We start from the raw sequence: 17,766 nt of genomic DNA, 5'->3' as shown, positions 1-17,766 counted from the left end.
TTTGATGTCTGGCTTAATGGACGACAGCTAGCTTCTCATATCTGCCTCTGCATCAGTTTGTTTGCAATATGTGGTTTTGGTTGACGTATGTGAAGAAAATCTGGTCTTGCCCAGATGCATAGTTAGAAAAGGGAGGTGTATTTTAATAGCCTTCTAACATGATTGTAGATAATGTCAAGTCGCCTTTGGAAAACTCCACGGTACAATTGTGAGAGAATGACGGTGAAAAGGCAAATAATGTCTTAGTGTTATTATGAAGACAGTTTTGACCTTGAAGGTCCCCTGAAAAGTTCTCAGAGACCTCATTTCTTTGAGAGTGGCTAGTTTAAGTTACCGTAGCAATTAAGCAAGCTGCTCTCTCGCATTGCAGGACCTGATAGATGACTTGAAGTCAGAACTGAGTGGCAACTTCGAGCAGGTGATTGTGGGGATGATGACGCCGACCGTGCTCTACGACGTGCAGGAGCTGCGAAGGGCCATGAAGGTGTGTGCTCCCCTCATGCTCTTTGCGCTGTTAGTGCGAACGCTGACGAGCTTTCTCAAGAAACTGTGACGACCGCCCTGTGAGAATGGGATGGATGAGGGATAGGAGAAAGGTTCTCCTGCATTTATGACAGCTTGAAAACGTGACACTACATGATAGCAATTGTAACTGAAAAGTTGTTTTCCAGAAACTTACGGAATCATTCACTCTTTCCTGTGGCTCCGTAGGGAGTGATTGTAGTGCTTTTGGTGCAGCTCCAGTGTTAGCTGCTTTTGAGATATGAAACTTTACACCTGACACCTTGGGGGTCTCTGGGTCTGCTGTAGGCTCAGAACTGGCATAAAATAATGGGAGGGGGTTCTCAGTCTCTCTACGTACCAGATCCACGGTGCCTTCGCTCAGGGTCTGCCTATTTTTAATGATCAAGTATGAAATTCAAAAACAAGTACTGTCCTCAACCATATCAATAAATACTCAGTCTTGTGGAAGGTTCTGGGCTAGGCTCTGGGAAAACAAAGAGGTAACAGCCTTTGCCAGAAGATTCTGTCCTTCAAAGGAAAAGTACAAGAGGAGATCAAGGAACGATTATGCCCCCCGAGGGCAGAAACTGTCCCTAACCTAGCATAATAACCAATACATAGAAATAGCCCATAAATGTGTATTATAACAATGACTATAGTAAACACATTGGAATTTGAGCAGGACAATTAAAAGTGAGCCAATCCTGTAGTTAGAACCCTGTGGGTTGTCTTTGTTCTCTACAGATTCTTGATTGTATTCCTTCTCTGTCCGGGCCCTGGTTTTGCAAACTGACACATAAAGCCCTCTCCTCTGGGTTTCCCATTTAGGGAGCTGGCACCGATGAGGGCTGCCTGATCGAGATCCTGGCCTCCCGGACGCCCGAGGAGATCCACCGCATAAGCCAGACCTACCAGCAGCGTATGTAGCATCCTCAGTAGCCCTGGCTGAGGTATCACTGTGACCTGAGAACTAGACTAGCAGATTTGGGTGGGAGGGGTTGGGGGTTACCCACTGATCAAACTGGCCAAGCTCTGCTTTCAGGCCGACCTCTGTCTAGGCAAGTGATTGTTGGAGTCTCAAGACTTCTCAGGAGAACATGTCACTCTACGTAGGCTACCCAGGGCAGTGTTTTCTTACCCTGAAAGCTAGGAAGCTGTTCCTTGTTACCAAGCAGAGAATCAAAGGTGCTTGTTGAAAAGTGGGGACACCAGTGAATCTTAGCATTCCAGGAGATGGCCTGGAGGGGCTGTCTCACCCAACTTACCTTCAGGCTGGAGTGTGTGTCCTCCAGCCACGTCAGAATGATAGCCATTTACTCCCCTCTTAAAAATTTCCACAGAATGATTTAGATGAAGAGCCTTTATAAGATGCATGCCTTTTTGCCCTAAGAGTATGACAAAAAATACACAAAGGTTTAAATCCCACAGAGTTTATTTGGTATTGGTTATCTTAGCTAAAAATGTCCAACAATTTAGCAGATTGGCTAAACAAAACATGGTACACCCACACAATGGACTATTATGTAGCCATCAAACTGTATATTAAAGGATATTATTAAATTACATTAAAGGGTATAGTATATGGATAAGTGAAAAAGACAAATCACGAAATAGTATGCCACCATCCCATATTTTTAAAGAAAAAAAGACAATACCTGTATATGAGGGAAATGAGAAAGGATATTCACCAAAATGTTATCAATGATTATTTCTGGGTGACTAGATTATGGTGAGGTTATTTTTTTGTTTGTTTGTTTATTTCCCCCACCCCTTTGTTTTACTTCATTTTTTCCTAAATTTTCTTTAGTAAACATGTACTACTTTGGTAGAAAGAAAACAAAACAAAAAATAATAGTTTTTTTATTGTGTTCAGAGCAGCATATTCTAAACTTGGGAGTTTGGTTCTAGCACCGGATCCCCACGTCCGCTGAATGCAGGAAGTCTCCCCCCACCAGCTGTGACTGTTTGGACCTTATCATGGGGAAACTCTTGAGCAAGTGATGGGGCAGAGAAGGCACATGCTAGAATTTGGGCTTGGCAGTTCCCTGCTTGTCCCCAAACACGGGTTCTGAGACTCCGCTCTATTTGCTTTTCAACGGTTACTGTTCTCTGCGTCACTGAAAACCACATTCAGAACAGACCCTTGGACAGTAGGAAGAGTGAGGATTGCAGCCCCAGCCTTCTTCGCCTCCCATTTTAGAGAACAGGAACATCTTGTTTCCATTATAATGACAAGCTAAACATATCTTGATCATTTTACCAGAGTTCAGTTTTTGAAAACCTGCGGTATGTGAGGTGGGAAGCCTCGTGAGGAGCTGCTTCAGTACACAGGCTGGTCTCAGAGAGAACAGAAGGCTCTGGACTATGTCACAGTGTTGGGTAGGACTCTGTCCTCATGTAGCTAATTTTACTTTCTTGCTAGAATACGGGCGGAGCCTTGAAGATGACATTCGCTCTGACACATCTTTCATGTTCCAAAGAGTGCTGGTGTCTCTGTCTGCTGTGAGTGGCCCCCTCTGTGTGTTGCGTCTGATGGGGGTTGGGTTTTGTTGACATGCTCACTGTCCTCTTTTCCAGGCTTTCTCCTCCTTTCAACCTTCCAAATGTGAATATTCCTCAGATGTTTTTCTTGGGCCTCTCTGGTGTTTTCTCTTCTCTCCTTGAGAGACTCTGGCTAGTCATGTATGCCCATTTGTTCCCATTTATATACGTCTATATAAGTACTTAATACATGTCTGGTACCCTTATTACTCAGTGCATTGAGAGTTAATGAGGATGATTAAGAGGCAGTTCCTGGGCTTTAGAAGTTTCTGTTGTCATAAGGGACTAGATCAGGTACACAAGTTACTATAGTAAAGGCTTGAAAAGTGAGTGGCCAAGGAGAGGCACAGAGTAAAAGGAAAGTTCCAGGAGAATTTTGGTTGCAGAAATAAAGAAAAGTCTTCATGGCAGAGATCAGGTTCAGAGAGGACTTGGGGGGTTGGTAGTACTTCAAGAAGCAGAGGTGTGGGTGGGTGCATTCAGGCAGGAAGCACACTAAGAACCGTCAAGAAGGCAGGAGACACCTGGTGTGATCAGGGAATATCTGGCTGAGCAGTCAGGGTGGTAATTCTAGGAGCAAGGTGAAAGGATGAACTGGGATTCTACGTTGGGAAGAGTTTACACTTTCATTGGAGAGCAGTAGGGAGCCACTAAAGGTATCGGAGCAGTAGAATGATGCGATTGGAAATGTATTTTTAGAAGAGTAATGTAATAGTCGGGTGTAAGATTAATTGTAATGGCAAGGAATTGGAGGCCGGGAGACCAGGTAGGCAGTTACCTCAGTATTCTATGTGAGAAATAAAGAAGGACTGGGCTAGTGTGGGAGCAGGGGTGCCAGAAACGAGCAGAGGGATACATGAGCTATTTCACATGACTTCCCAATTGTAGCTTTATCCCTGACCTCCTTCCTGAGTGTGAGACTCGTTTCTCACTGCTTTTTAGATGTTTCCTTTTGGATATTCTGCCATCACCTCGAATCAGTCCTCCTACACTAAACCTGAACTCATTTTCCTTCCAAACCAGCTCTTCTTCCTGACTTGTCTTTTTCTGTTAATATGGTTGCTGTTCAAAGCAAATCCCTGGAAAATATCTCCAACTCCCACCTCGTTCTTTCTCTGGTATTTACTTAATAATGCAGCCTGCTTTTCTTATTTCCTACCCATTTTTTCTTTTCCTCCCAAATTTGCCATTCTGCTGAGACATGCCTAGACCATAGACGATTGAGACAGAATAGCAATAAAAACAGTGTAACACACCAGAGGAAAGTAGCTTGTTTTGCTGTTCTTTAGCATTCATCTAAGATGTCAACTCTGCCCTCGCAGTGCGTTGGTGTTGGTGAGGGATGGGGCGCTTTCATGTGCTCCTCAAGCCCCATCTCTGGTCCTAGACTCTCTCTATTCTTCTCTGTTCCCAACCCCTATTTGGCAGAATTGATCAATGTAGATTTGCTAGTTCCAAAGGTATGAGTCAGCTGGGAGGATTGGGGGGGATGAGGAAGGGGAGGAGATAGTATTTGAGGGAGGAGTCAACAGGCAGCATTCGTTCTCCTTCCCTTTCTTATGTTGCAGAGACACCCATACAATAAGGGCTCGCCCTCTGGTTGGTAATGTTCTCTAGGCTCAGATCAGAGCCACAGGAATAATGCAAGCACGCTCAGGGGACATCGGTCCTCTCTCCCTAGGCTGGAAGTGTGACCCCTTGTGGCATTCTGTCTAATTACCATGTCCTTGGGTCCCCGGACGTTCCGTCTTACCCACATCTTCATGGCTACTCTCTCATTCTCTTTGGTTTGTTTTTCTCATCCCCAGGGTGGCAGGGATGAAGGAAATCATCTGGATGATGCTCTCATGAGACAGGATGCCCAGGTGAGTAGAACTGTAGCTTCTTTCTCTTTGGACAGTAAGATAGGCCTTAGTTGATGAAACCCCCCTCTCATATTTCAGTGTATATTGGCCAGCTGGGATATGTTATTAAAAAGATTCCCACAGATGAACTTTAATAGCAGAAGTTGCTTGCAAAAAACCGATAGTGAATATAATGTACCAGGAATAAATTGCTCACTAAATTCTGTATTTAATTTAGGATTAAATTAAATCAACTGCTCAGCCCGTAGTTCCCTCATCACACCATGTGTTTTCTGCCTCCTTGCGTGTTCTTAGCGTTCATTCTGCCTGGAATGAACCTGGGGCTTGGGGGTGGCACGAGGCATCATTATATATGTGCCTCTGGATTCTAGATTTCTTCACATTGGGACCGTGGTGTGGCTTACCCCAGAGAACCATGGAGTGTCTTCTAAATCACTTGGAGATGAAGAGACCTGCCTTTGCTTGATTTACGTTACATTTGTACTTCCCCAAAGAGAACATTTGATAGGAACCTGTGTAATACAGCTTGGCACAGTGTGTACCCTGTTGGGTAAAATTAATACTAACCCCAAGAAGCAGTTGCTTCCTTGGTACCAACCCCTGGTCTATTTATGTGGCCAGATAACACTAATAATAGCTAATAAAAAGTGAATCTTTATTAGGTACCAAACACTGTGCTAGCTCCTGATATATCACTGAATCCTTGCAATAACCCTATGATGTAAGTATTGCTATCTCCATTTTATGGACAAGGAAATCGAGGCTCAGAGAAGTCAAGTTTCTTGCTCAAGTTCAGACAGATAATAAATGGCAGAACTGGAATATGAACCTAGGCAATTTGGATCTAGACCCTGTACTCCTCATGCTTATACAACCGTAGAAAGGGACTGGTCCCATTCAGTATGTGAGGTATGAACCTCTATGGATTCTGTTGCTTTCGCTAGAAGGGAGAGGGGTATGTGTGTCATAAGAGTTCTGAGGACTCAGGGAGGCCCATCCGTTACAGGAGACATAGGAAATTGCCTTCCATCCAGAAGCTTGGAGGAGGGAGAAGGCATTGAAGACACTGGAACTCTTGGATGCTTATGTGAATTTCAGCTACCTCAGGGAGAGCATGCTGGGCATGGCGGAAGGACCCCCCATAGCCTAGGTGAATCTTAAATCCAACGAGACGGTAGTGAGTAAGTTATTCCTGAAACGTGATATTCACTATCCATTTTTTGTGGGTTTACTAGGAGCCAGGCATTGTGTTGACTACTTTACATTTTTTCCTTACGACAAATCTGGGAAGTAGATATTATTACTTCTGTTTTAAAGATTAGGAAATTGATGGACAGATTTAAATGACTTGTCCAAGATCACAAAGCTGGTGGAATGGGGCTCTTTGAATCCAGGTCTGTCTGATGTTTTAAAAACCATGCAATTCAGCAAACAAATATTTTTCAGCTCTTCTCTTGGAGATGACCAGGTGAAAAAATGCTTCTAACCAAGTTTAGGCTGGGGAAGTAGGACAGAGGGCATAGAACTCAGAATAGGGTTTTTCTGGATCTTCCAAGTCCTAGCAAGAGACAAGGAATTTAAGAACAGCTCCAGCCAAGGTTTCAGCTCTTCCAGGATAAGACAGTAGGAAACCTTGTCCATCTTTGCTCTTTAATTTGCATCAGCAGCAAGGATATCATTTGCAGACTTTGGGTTATATAACTGGATTTCGATAGAAGAAAATAAATGAGTTTGAGATGAGAATGATCAGAGCAGGTAGAATTTGGTAGTAAATACTTATAAAGGGTAGAAAATTTTAAATATAGAGAGGCTATTATTTAACCAGTCCATTTTTATCTGTTCTTGGGACGAAGCTTACCCTAAAGGAAATAATGGGTACAGTTCAGTAATTAACAATAGTTTGGTAGTTAACTGTGTGCACATTGTGCAACCCAATCTGCAGAATTTTTTCATCTTGCAAAACTGCAACTCTTAATCCCATTTAACAACTTCTCATTTTCCCTTCTCCCCAGCCACTGGCAACCATTATTCTACTTTCTATTTCTATGAGTTTGACTACTTTAGATGCCTCTTATAACTGAAATCATACAATGTTTGTGTTTTTGTGTCTGGCTTATTTCACTTAGCATAATATCCTCAAGGTTCATCCATGTTGTAGCACATGTAGGAATTTCTTTTCTTTTTTAAGGCTACATAATATTCCATTGTATGTATAGATCACATTTTGCTTATCCATTCATGTGTGGATGGCCACTGGGGTTGCTTCCACCCTTTGGCTATTGTTAATAATGCTGCTATGGACATGGGTTTGCAAATATCTTCTTAAGATTCTGCTTTCAAGTCTTTTGGATATATATCCAGAAATAGTATTTCTGGGTCATGTGGTAATTCTGTTTTTAATTTTTTGAGGAACAACCATACTTTTTTCTATAGAGGATATATCATTTTACATTCTCACCCACATTGCATAAGAATTCCAGTTCCTCCACAACCTCATCAACACTTGTTATTTTCTGTTTCTTTTTAATAGCAGACATCCTAATGGATGTGAGATGATATGTACAGTAGTTTTGATTTATAAATAATGAAGTTAAAGTGACCAGAATCAAATTCTTGTATTCCTACCTGGTTGGAATAGAAGCGATTACTGATGGGTCCTGGTTCTACTGTGAGACCTTCTGTAGCCCCAAACAAATCACAGATTATTCAAGAGCAGTGTTGTCCAACAGAACTTTGTGATGTAGAAAATGTGCTACATCCGCCCTGTCCAGGATGGTAACCACTAGCCACATATGGCCACTGAGCACTTGAAATGAGGCTAGTATGACTGAGGAGTTGAATTTAATTTTTTATTTAATTTTTTTATTTAATTAAAATTTAAATAGCTACATGCGGTCAATGGCTTCTGTATGGGACAGCCCAAGTCTTTTTAACTCTTTAACATTCCTTTTAACTCTTAAGTTAGAACCATGTACACTGCATGTACAGAGCTGCTGGTGTTTGCCCCGACTCTCAAGGAGATATTATAGGGTACCATTAGCCTTATACCTAAGGAAAAATGCTGAGTCATTACCACGCACTGCCAGTACCACTTCCAGCTCCATCACCAACAACATAAAACTAAGCCAGCTCAACTCTTTGAAATTCTGGAAATATTTGGATATGTCCTGGCACCTTTTCTATGGTGTTTTAAATTTGTGCTTTGTTTGGCTTCAGGACCTTTATGAGGCTGGAGAGAAGAAATGGGGGACAGATGAGGTGAAATTTCTAACTGTTCTCTGTTCCCGGAATCGAAATCATCTGTTGCACGGTAAGGCACTTGCTTCGTCTTCCAAAGAAACTGTTTAAAAGGAACTGAAGACTGTATTGCCCATAATTCATTGATAACCTTTTCCCCTGTACGTGGTACAAGGAACTGATTGTCCTGAGCTGTCTTACATATCTTACCTCGGAAATGTATGAGTGCAACGACGTGCATGAGGGCCAATTTCTGAAAGATTAATCATGAATAATTAGCAGATACACAATGTATTCATAGAAGTTTGGCATTGCTATTTATAGGAAACTGACCTTCATAGTCCTTTTTCTAAAGCAGCTCAATTTAAATTTAATTACATAAGAAAATATTTTCAGTACATCAACAAGCAGGAAAATAAAAATGTTGGTTGACATTTATTCCTGTTTAACATCCAAGTTGTAAAACTAGTAGAAGTGATTTCTTTAGGGGATATGTTGCGTCAGACGAATAGTGGATAATTTAAAGTTTTATTTCCTATGTGGAATGTTTCTAATTTGCTTCTGATAATGCTAGTCTTCATAAAGTGCCTTTAACTTCTTTGGGGAAAAGATAACAAACAATTGTACAATATTCGTTGTCAGGTTTATTTTCTTCCTGTAAACAGCAATAAAGGTTTAATAAGATCTTCCATCTTTTTTATAAGCTCTTTAAGTCTTTATGCTATGTCATAATTTTATAGACCCACTGTGCCCTTATAATCACACACAATTTACAAAACTTGTCGGAAATTTGAGAATGAGTTTTCTAAATTGAAAACATAAAGTAGTTGAAAATTACAACACATTGGAAGTTGCAACTATTTCAGATATTCCACAGTGACAAGAAATAGGTGATTACTCCTGTTAATAAATGTCATGGGCCACTATATGATGCACTTTCTGACTCAGCTCCTAATTTGCCTTCCCTGGCCTAATTACTAATAACACAAGTCTCCCCCTGGTGGTACTTTCCAAGAACTGCAGGTCCTCAGAAGCCGATTTCATGCAAATCCATTTGCAACTTTCACGTCCAGGTGCAAGTCAGGCAGTTAGGCAGTTATAAAACACTATCTGCTTGTAAGTCACTGGAAGAAAATCTTTTAAGCACTCTTTGGATGAAGAAAACTTCATGAGTTTCTTACCAACCAACAATAATAGTGACGATTCATAATAACTGAGGTTTTGTTAATACTCTATCTTCTAGGTGCAGTGCTAAGCATACTGTAAACATTATTTGTTGCAATATTCCAATGGAGCAGATATCATTTCCCCCCTTCTACAATGGCAAAGACTGAGGCTTAGAAAATGTGTCAATTAGATTTCTTTTATTCCAAGCAATATACGAGGTGTCATCAAACAATATGGTAAATGTTTAAATTTAAAAAAAAATTATTACGGTAAAAGACACATTGCCATTAATCCCCCTCAAAATACTCCCCCTCACTTCGAATACACTTAACCCATCGTTCTTACCACTTTCTGAAGCAAGTTCTAGAAGTCCTCTTTCATGAGTGTCTTTAGTTGAGCTGTCCTGGCTGCCTTAATGTCCTAAACCATTTTGACTTTGGGGAAGAGCCAGAAGTCACACGGTGCCAGATCCGGTGAATAAGGTGGATGAGGACACACTGTAATGGTTTTATTTGACAGAAATTGCTGTACCAGAAGCGATGTTTGACATGGAGTGTTGTCATGATGGAAGATGATTTACAGCACACTTTAAAACATACCTTCTCTCAACCATAGCTCACACCCGACTGACTGCACCGAACAAGTTGAAACTTGTCACACACTGTTACTAAGGTTTGACTTGGCGCTTCCCGAATTGAAGATCCCTGCCTTTCCATTGGATGGCACTCGGCAGCAGCATTCAAAAACTCCATGTCACACATCATTTCTGGTAAAGCAATTTCTGTCAAATAAAAACATTATGGTGTGTCCTCATCCACCTTATTCAACAGATCTGGCACTGTGAGACTTCTGGCTCTTCCTTAAAGTTAAAATGACCATGAAAGGTAAACGTTTTGAATCAATTCAGGACATCAAGGCAGCCATGGCAGTGCAACTAAAGACACTCTCGAAAGAGGACGTCCAGAACTGCTTCAGAAAGTGGTAAGAATGATGGGATAAGTGTGTTCGAAAGAAAGGAAAATATTTTCAGGGGGATTAATGGCAACGTTATCTTTTACTGTAATAATTTTTTTTAATTTAAGCATTCACTCGTACACTGACTCCAACTTGTTTTTTTTTAAAAAGGGAAATATAGAATTGGACAAGAGGGAAAATGAAAAATACTGGTGGCTCATTGCATTGAAGGGAGAGCTAAACAACACCAGGAAGAACAGAAATCAAAGCAGTTCTGGGGATCTCAGTAGGAGTCATGGATTTTATTTCTAAGGCAGAGTTTCCCTAAGTCTGGTCTCCGTGAAAAATGCCGATTCATGAACCCCTACTTCAGACTAGCTGACTTAGAACCTCTGAGAGGACACCCAGGAAGTTTAACAGGTTTCCCATATGATTCTTATGTTTTCTGAAGTTAAAGATGACTCAGTGTTTTTGGACATCCCCATGATCTACTCGATTAAAAAATTCCTAGGAGGGTAAGACTGATTGGTCCTGGATGGGTGAACTGCTCCCTCATTTGGTAGAGCTTATGGTGTATGTTGTGGGGCAGGGTTGTTCCTGGATTGACAGCCCTGCGAGAATCATACTGTTGGGGGTGGCAGCACCCCAAAGAAGGTGACGTTAAGAAGATAAGTAAAACATATCCATTCTAAGAAGGCTCCAGGAAACAGCAAGAGAGGAAAATATGTTCATCAAATTAAAAAATACTTGGCAAAAAAAAAGAAATGTAATTATGTTAAAGTCTATTAAAAGATGCAACCAGCTGTTATCAAATGTGAAGCAGTTTTGAAGAAGTTGAATTGCTCTAGTTTTGATGAGCCAAAAGGAAGATGAATACTTAGGTGATTGCCAAAGCCAAAAATTACAAAAAGACACATTCAGCTTATTCAGGAAACAATGAGAAAAGCAAATCTCTCCAGAGGTTATTTCCATTTTGTGTGAGAAAACAGGGTCTCCGATAAGGGAAAGGACTTACCTGATGTCCTCCTCTCCTCGACCCCTTTCCACTTGCCATACACCTCTGGGTTCTCACCCACATTGCTAATTAGTTTCTTCTTGAAATATGCTGAAGAATACATAGTGTGGTCTAGTTAAAAGATGTTCATTCTGTCCATAAATTTTAGTTTCCTCTATTATTTTTATTATTATTTGTAATTCCATTCTGTTATTGGTTGTAGTGTTTGATGAGTACAAAAGGATATCACAGAAGGATATTGAACAGAGTATTAAATCTGAAACATCTGGTAGCTTTGAAGACGCCCTGCTGGCCATAGGTAAGCTGTTAAGGGGTGGAGAGTAGAGAAACAAGTGCTTACAGATTTTCCTCCTTGTCACCAGTTTGTTGTCATGGGATGTAGAATTTTTTTTTTCAGGGATTAAAAAAAAAAAGTTTAAAGCACTCATGATATGATCCAAAATTTTAAAGAAGAAATATTATCTATAACCTGATTGTTGTTATACCATGTGACTTTATATATTTTATATCCTCTGTGCCTTATATCTCAGGACATGGGAAAGATAATCCATACGAGCTGTATCTTGCAAGTCTGGTTAGAACAAATGGTAGAGATGGTAATCATTTTGAAACCATATGCTGCCTTTGGCTTTAATGGCCTTTATTAATCATTTCTCCAGGAAGTTGACAATAAACTGAGGGTACTTCCCATCTGTGAAAATGCTTTCAATATCGCCTATGTTCATAAAACATTGTTTGGCTAAAATGTTTCTGATCAAGCATCGAGAGACACTACTTCATACCTTATAGAAACAGGGAACTGTCACTTTTTTCTCAGAGATTTTATCTGTAATCTTTTCATTTCTGTTTTTTATCTCTTGACAGTAAAGTGCATGAGGAACAAATCTGCATATTTTGCGGAAAGGCTTTATAAATCGATGAAGGTAAATGGCTTACTTTTTAGCATCTGATTGTCTCTGATATGTCTTGTGTCCACCTTCATAAGCTTACTTATATCCCCCAGGTTGGCCGAAATCAGTCTTAAATAGTTCAATTTATTAAATACTTCACTGAGTGTCTGCTAATAATAACACTAGATAATATTTACTGAGTACTTATAATGTGTGATTATTGTTCCTAATGCTTTATATATACAGATTAATTTTATCCCCACAACAGCTTTATGGGGCAAGTATTGTTATCAACCCCCATTTTACAGATGAGAAAACTGAAGCATAAAGAAGATATGCAATTTGCCCACGGTCCTCACTGAAGAAGTAAAGGAGCAGGGATGCAACACTGGCAGTCTGGCTTCAGATCCCAAGCTCCTAAGCATGCACAGTACTCTGTGCAGGCACCTTTGCTGGGAACCATGGGAGGTGCAGGAAAGGTCAAAATGTAGTCCTTGCTCTCAAAGAACTTTTAGCTTTGAAGGGGAGCAGGTATGTGCAAAACACCAACAAGAACAAAATAGAATGTAAGACAATAGTTGAGGTTCCAAATATTGTAGGAACACAGGGGAAACGGTATTTTTCCCCCAACATTTGTTTGTTTAGGGAGTGAGGATCAGAAAAGAATATAGTTATTCTTTTATATATTTTTATATTCTTTTATATAGTTATATCTAGTATTATTAGCAGACACTCAGTGAGGATCAGAAAAGAATAAAAGTTATTATGTTTGAGCAGGACCTTAAAGGAAGTTTTATATCAGAGGATTTTGGTAAGGTTGGGGAGGGAAGCATGGCATCGGAGGAAAGAATCATTGCAGGTAAGAGAATACAGGGTATGTCTCCTACAGGCAGGCTGGAGAATACAGGGTATGTCTCTAGAATGACACAGAGTGGTCTCCTCTGGTCAGAACATGGATTGTTGGAAAGGTAAGCTGCTGAAAGCCTTGAACACCATCGTGAGGAGTGATATTCCACAGGTCTCTATGGTTGAGGTACAAAGGACGGCAACCAGGAGAGTCGTCCATCGTCTTGTCTTGACAGACTAAAGAACTGCACTGTCTGGAAACCAGCGAGTCTTATATGTGGGCATCTTGTTTTCTTCCTTAGGGCTTGGGCACTGATGATGACACCCTTATCAGAGTAATGGTTTCTCGGGCGGAAATTGATATGTTGGACATCCGCGCAAACTTTAAGAGGCTCTATGGAAAGTCTCTATACTCCTTCATCAAGGTACGTCATGGGAGCCGAGCCTGGCCCAGGGGAAAGCTCTGATGAAAGGCTGGGGTTCTGACCTGGGTACTTAGACACTTCTTATCCTCTCCTTGGCTGATAGCATACCTTTTAAAGATGGTACTCTAATTCAGTATTTCCTGTCTTTCTCCTTTCACACAGATATTTAAATCTCTGCCAGGTTAGAACCTGGCAATGTGTGCCTTGTAAATATAGTAATTATTTCAGGTTGACCCCAGACAGAAAGATTATATTTTAATGAATATGTTTAAGAGTATAGTTTCTTTATCTACCTGCTTACAATGAGAAATAAGCAAACTGAATCAGTCATCCAGTACCCTATCCAGGGCCAGCTGAGGTATACTGAATATATGGGAAAGCATGTGAGTTATCCTGGATTGCTGTTCTTTACCTGGTACCAGACTTCTAGACATCCTAACATGGCATGGGAGTGATGACAAATGATTCACATTCCTGAAAACCCTTCATTACTGGGATTTTGCTTCTTCGGGAAGCCAGAAGTGTCTCATGAAGCCAGAAGAATTTCCCTAGAAGGGGGTGATGCCTGCACAACAAACTTCAAATCAGGGTTTGATCTGTGAATTAAGTACTCTGAATCCCACTGAGAGCTTGGAGAGGTACAACTACTAAGTGATTTGAGCTTCAGATTTTCATGGTAGCATTATTTATTCAGGAACTTGTTTCCATTTCCGTACAGCCTATGAGGTAACTTTATTATGCAGAGCTAAAGTATGGCTAACTGTAAGTAAAACACTTTAAAGATTCAAGGATGACCCTAATGAAGTTACGGGAAAATATATTTGTAACATATAGAGTTAATATCCCATATTAAGAGCTTCTACAAATCACGAAGGAAAAAGAGAAAAACCCAAAGAGAAAACTGGGCAAAGGATATTAAACATGCACTTCATAAAAGATGAAACAAGTATTCAATTTATAAAAAATGTTCAATCTCACTAATATTCAATGAATTGCAAATAAAAACAAGTCATCACTTTTTACCTAATACCTTCACAAAATTTATAGAGTTCATAACCAGCGCTGGGAACAGCTTGGGGAAAACTCATCATCTCTTATGGAAGGACTATCAACTGGTCTAACTTTTCTGGAGACAACATGGCAATAAATGTTTAAAAAATGAACTCTACCTCTTACTTAGCCATTATATGTTTAGGAATTTCTTTAGAGAAAATAAAATAAAAGTCCATTAACCCACAGAATGGGAGAAACTATTTGCAAATCATATCTGATAATGGCTTACTGTCCAGAATTTATAAAGAACTCCTATAACTCAAATAACAAAAAGATAAACAACCCAATTTAAAAACAAGAAAGGATTTGAATAGACATTTCTCCAAGGAAGATACACAAATGGGGAATAAGCACGTGAAAAGATGCTCAAAATCATTAATTATTAGGAAATGCAAATCAAAACCACAATGAAATACCATACTAGGATGAGTATAATCTTTTTTTTTTTTTTTAAAAAAAGAAAAAATGGCGGTGAGAATATAGAGAAACTGGAACCACGTGCATTGCTGGTGGTAATGTAAAATGGTGCTTCCTCAAAAAGTTAAACATAGAATTACCATATGGCCCAGCAGTTCCACTCCCAGGTATATAATCAAAAGAAATGTAAACAGGGATTCAAACAGATACTTGTACACCAATGTAAACAGTATTCACAATAGCCAAAGGTGGAAACAACCTTTGTTTGTCCATCAACAGATAAACAAAATGTGGTATATACATACATCAAAAGAATGAAGTTTCTGAAACATGGATGAACCTTGAAAACATGCTAAGTGAAATAAACCAGACACAAAAGGACAAATACTCTATGATTTCACTTACATGAAATATATAGAATAGGTAAATTTATAGAGACAGAAAGTATTAATAGATTTGGGTTACCAGGGGCAAGGGTTGAGGGGGAAATGGGGAATTACTGCTTCCTGGTAACAAAGTTTCTGTTTGGGGTGATGTAAATAAGAGTTTTGGAAACAGTGATGAGGGTTGCACAATATTGTGAATGTAATTAGTGCCATGGAATTATACACTTAAAAGTGGCTAAAAAGGCAAATTTTATTATATGATATATATTTTACCACAATTTTTAAAAATCTATGAAAGAATCTGAATAAAATTGCTTTATGAAATGTGAAAAGTACAGTAAATATTATATTTTCACTGTAGCATTATTTGTTATTTACATAGTTTTACATTATATTTGAATAAATAATATGACATACTTTTATAGTGTATAATTTATTATAATTATTTTTATTAACCAATGGGGGATGACTTAAATTATGGAAAATCCATGCAATGTAATACTATATAGACACTAAAATGATGGGGCACAAAAACATGTATTGGCCTGGGGAAACATCACTGTAAGTAAATTTATATTACAATGTTTATATATATGTAAGTATGTAAACATATGCACATACACACATACATACATACAAACATATGCACATACACAACACTGGAAAGACTAAAAATAAGGAATGCATTGCCCATTCAATAATAATTGTCAAAAGGATCATAATAGAAATATAAAATATGTAAATAATAGAAAAAAATGACAGAAGGTAAAAATGTAAGTTACAATAAAAATAAGTAAACTCTCAGATAAGGTAAAAATATAAAATCCAAATGCATACTATTTATAAGGAACAAGTAAAGAAAACATTTGACAAATTCAAAAAAGAAAGTAGGGATTACACTATAAGTAAAAAAAAGAATTTAAAGAGAAAAAGCATTAAATAAGAGAAAGTGGATCACTTTGTATTGATAAAGGCAGCAATTTACAACAGAGTAAATTCTCATGAAACGTTAGGTGCCAAATTGTATGTATTCAAATATATAAATAAAAAACTTGATGCTCCGAAAGAAGACACTGGTGGAAATACTATGTTAGGGAGACTTTAACATATTCTTATTCTTTGGCAGATCAGTGAGGCAAAGTATAAACAAGGATATATTAAGGTTTATTTTAATAGATAAATATTAAACTTTGAACCCTATAAACAGATTCCATCTTTTCTAGTGCCCATGAAGCACTAACAAAAATTGATCTGTTAATTCAGCCATAAAAATTTCTTTGTAGACATCATAGCACCTTCTGGAAGGCTATTTTGCAACCCACATCAAAAGGATTAAGAAAATGCGTGATCATTTATCCAGTAATTGCCATTTTGTGAAAATTTATCCTGAGTAAATCATCAAGAAAATGCACAAAAATTTAACTATGTTTATTGCAGCAGTATTTATAAGAGTGCAAAATTAGAAACAACATAAGTATCCAACAATGGGGGGGGGTGATCCAATAAATTATTTTACCTGTGTACAGTGGATAATTGGTAATCATTAAAGAATGATGCTGTAGAAGAACATTTAATGAATTAAAATAGGGAAATATTCAGGCTATATTAAGTAAAACAGAATACAGAAGAATACTGCAGTCTCATCACATAGGAATCCACGTGCATAGAAAAAAAATCTAGAAGGATATACACAAACCAAGATGTTAAGAATAGTAATCTCTAGCTGGTGGAATTATGGATGATTTTTGTGTTCTTTTATGTCTTTATTTTCTCCATTAAACAAGAATTACTTTTGTAATAAAATAACACGTGATTAAAAAAACAATCTCAGAAAAATGTAGACAAGCTTAAGAAAGTTAACCCAGATGACTTTGAGCTGTGTATTCCATTTGAAAACTCATTTATCAGGGAGGAGGGTGGTAGGTGAGGGTAAAGGGGATCGAATACATGGTGATGGAAGGAGAACTGACTCTGAGTGGTGAACACACAATGTGATACATATGGATGATGTATTACAGAATCGTACACTTGAAATCTATGTCACTTTACTAAAATTGTCACCCCAATAAAATTTAATGAAAAATAAGTAAATAAATAAAACCCATTTATCTGACTGTAACTTTGATTTCCTTGTCCTCTAGGGTGACACATCTGGAGACTACAGGAAAGTGCTGCTTATTCTTTGTGGTGGAGATGATTAAAATGAAATCCAGGAAAGATAAGAGGATTCCCAAAACTTTGAATTTTTTTTAACTTCTTTTTTCTACACCGCTATTAGCATTATCTCAGAATGCTTATTTCCAAATTAAAACGCCTACAGATGCCTCCTACATGTACACTTTCTGTATTATTATTCATCTATAATTGCTCATTATGATGTTTTAAAGCTGTACTTGGCATTTCAAAGCTTATAAAACCTAAGAGGAGATTTAAAATTAGAAATAATAATGTACTCCATGTTTTTAA

The 17,766-nt window shown here is 38.6% G+C and overlaps 1 protein-coding gene across 1 annotated transcript in view; it reads left to right on the top strand.

Annotated features, from left to right (window-relative positions):
* Positions 1-17,766, top strand: part of ANXA4 (annexin A4) — a 54,039-nt gene extending 36,273 nt beyond the window's left edge. The window contains exons 5-13 of the mRNA XM_033125134.1: positions 371-484; positions 1,333-1,423; positions 2,927-3,006; positions 4,854-4,910; positions 8,127-8,220; positions 11,486-11,581; positions 12,148-12,206; positions 13,322-13,444; positions 17,442-17,766. Of these exons, the coding sequence (XP_032981025.1) occupies positions 371-484; positions 1,333-1,423; positions 2,927-3,006; positions 4,854-4,910; positions 8,127-8,220; positions 11,486-11,581; positions 12,148-12,206; positions 13,322-13,444; positions 17,442-17,501 (774 nt within the window). The 3' untranslated portion in view covers positions 17,502-17,766. The remainder of the gene's footprint in view (positions 1-370; positions 485-1,332; positions 1,424-2,926; positions 3,007-4,853; positions 4,911-8,126; positions 8,221-11,485; positions 11,582-12,147; positions 12,207-13,321; positions 13,445-17,441) is intronic.

Source organism: Rhinolophus ferrumequinum, chromosome 13 (genome assembly GCF_004115265.2).
Source record: "Rhinolophus ferrumequinum isolate MPI-CBG mRhiFer1 chromosome 13, mRhiFer1_v1.p, whole genome shotgun sequence".
NCBI classification, from domain to species: domain Eukaryota; kingdom Metazoa; phylum Chordata; class Mammalia; order Chiroptera; family Rhinolophidae; genus Rhinolophus; species Rhinolophus ferrumequinum.
This window is presented reverse-complemented; position numbering and strand designations above follow the sequence as displayed.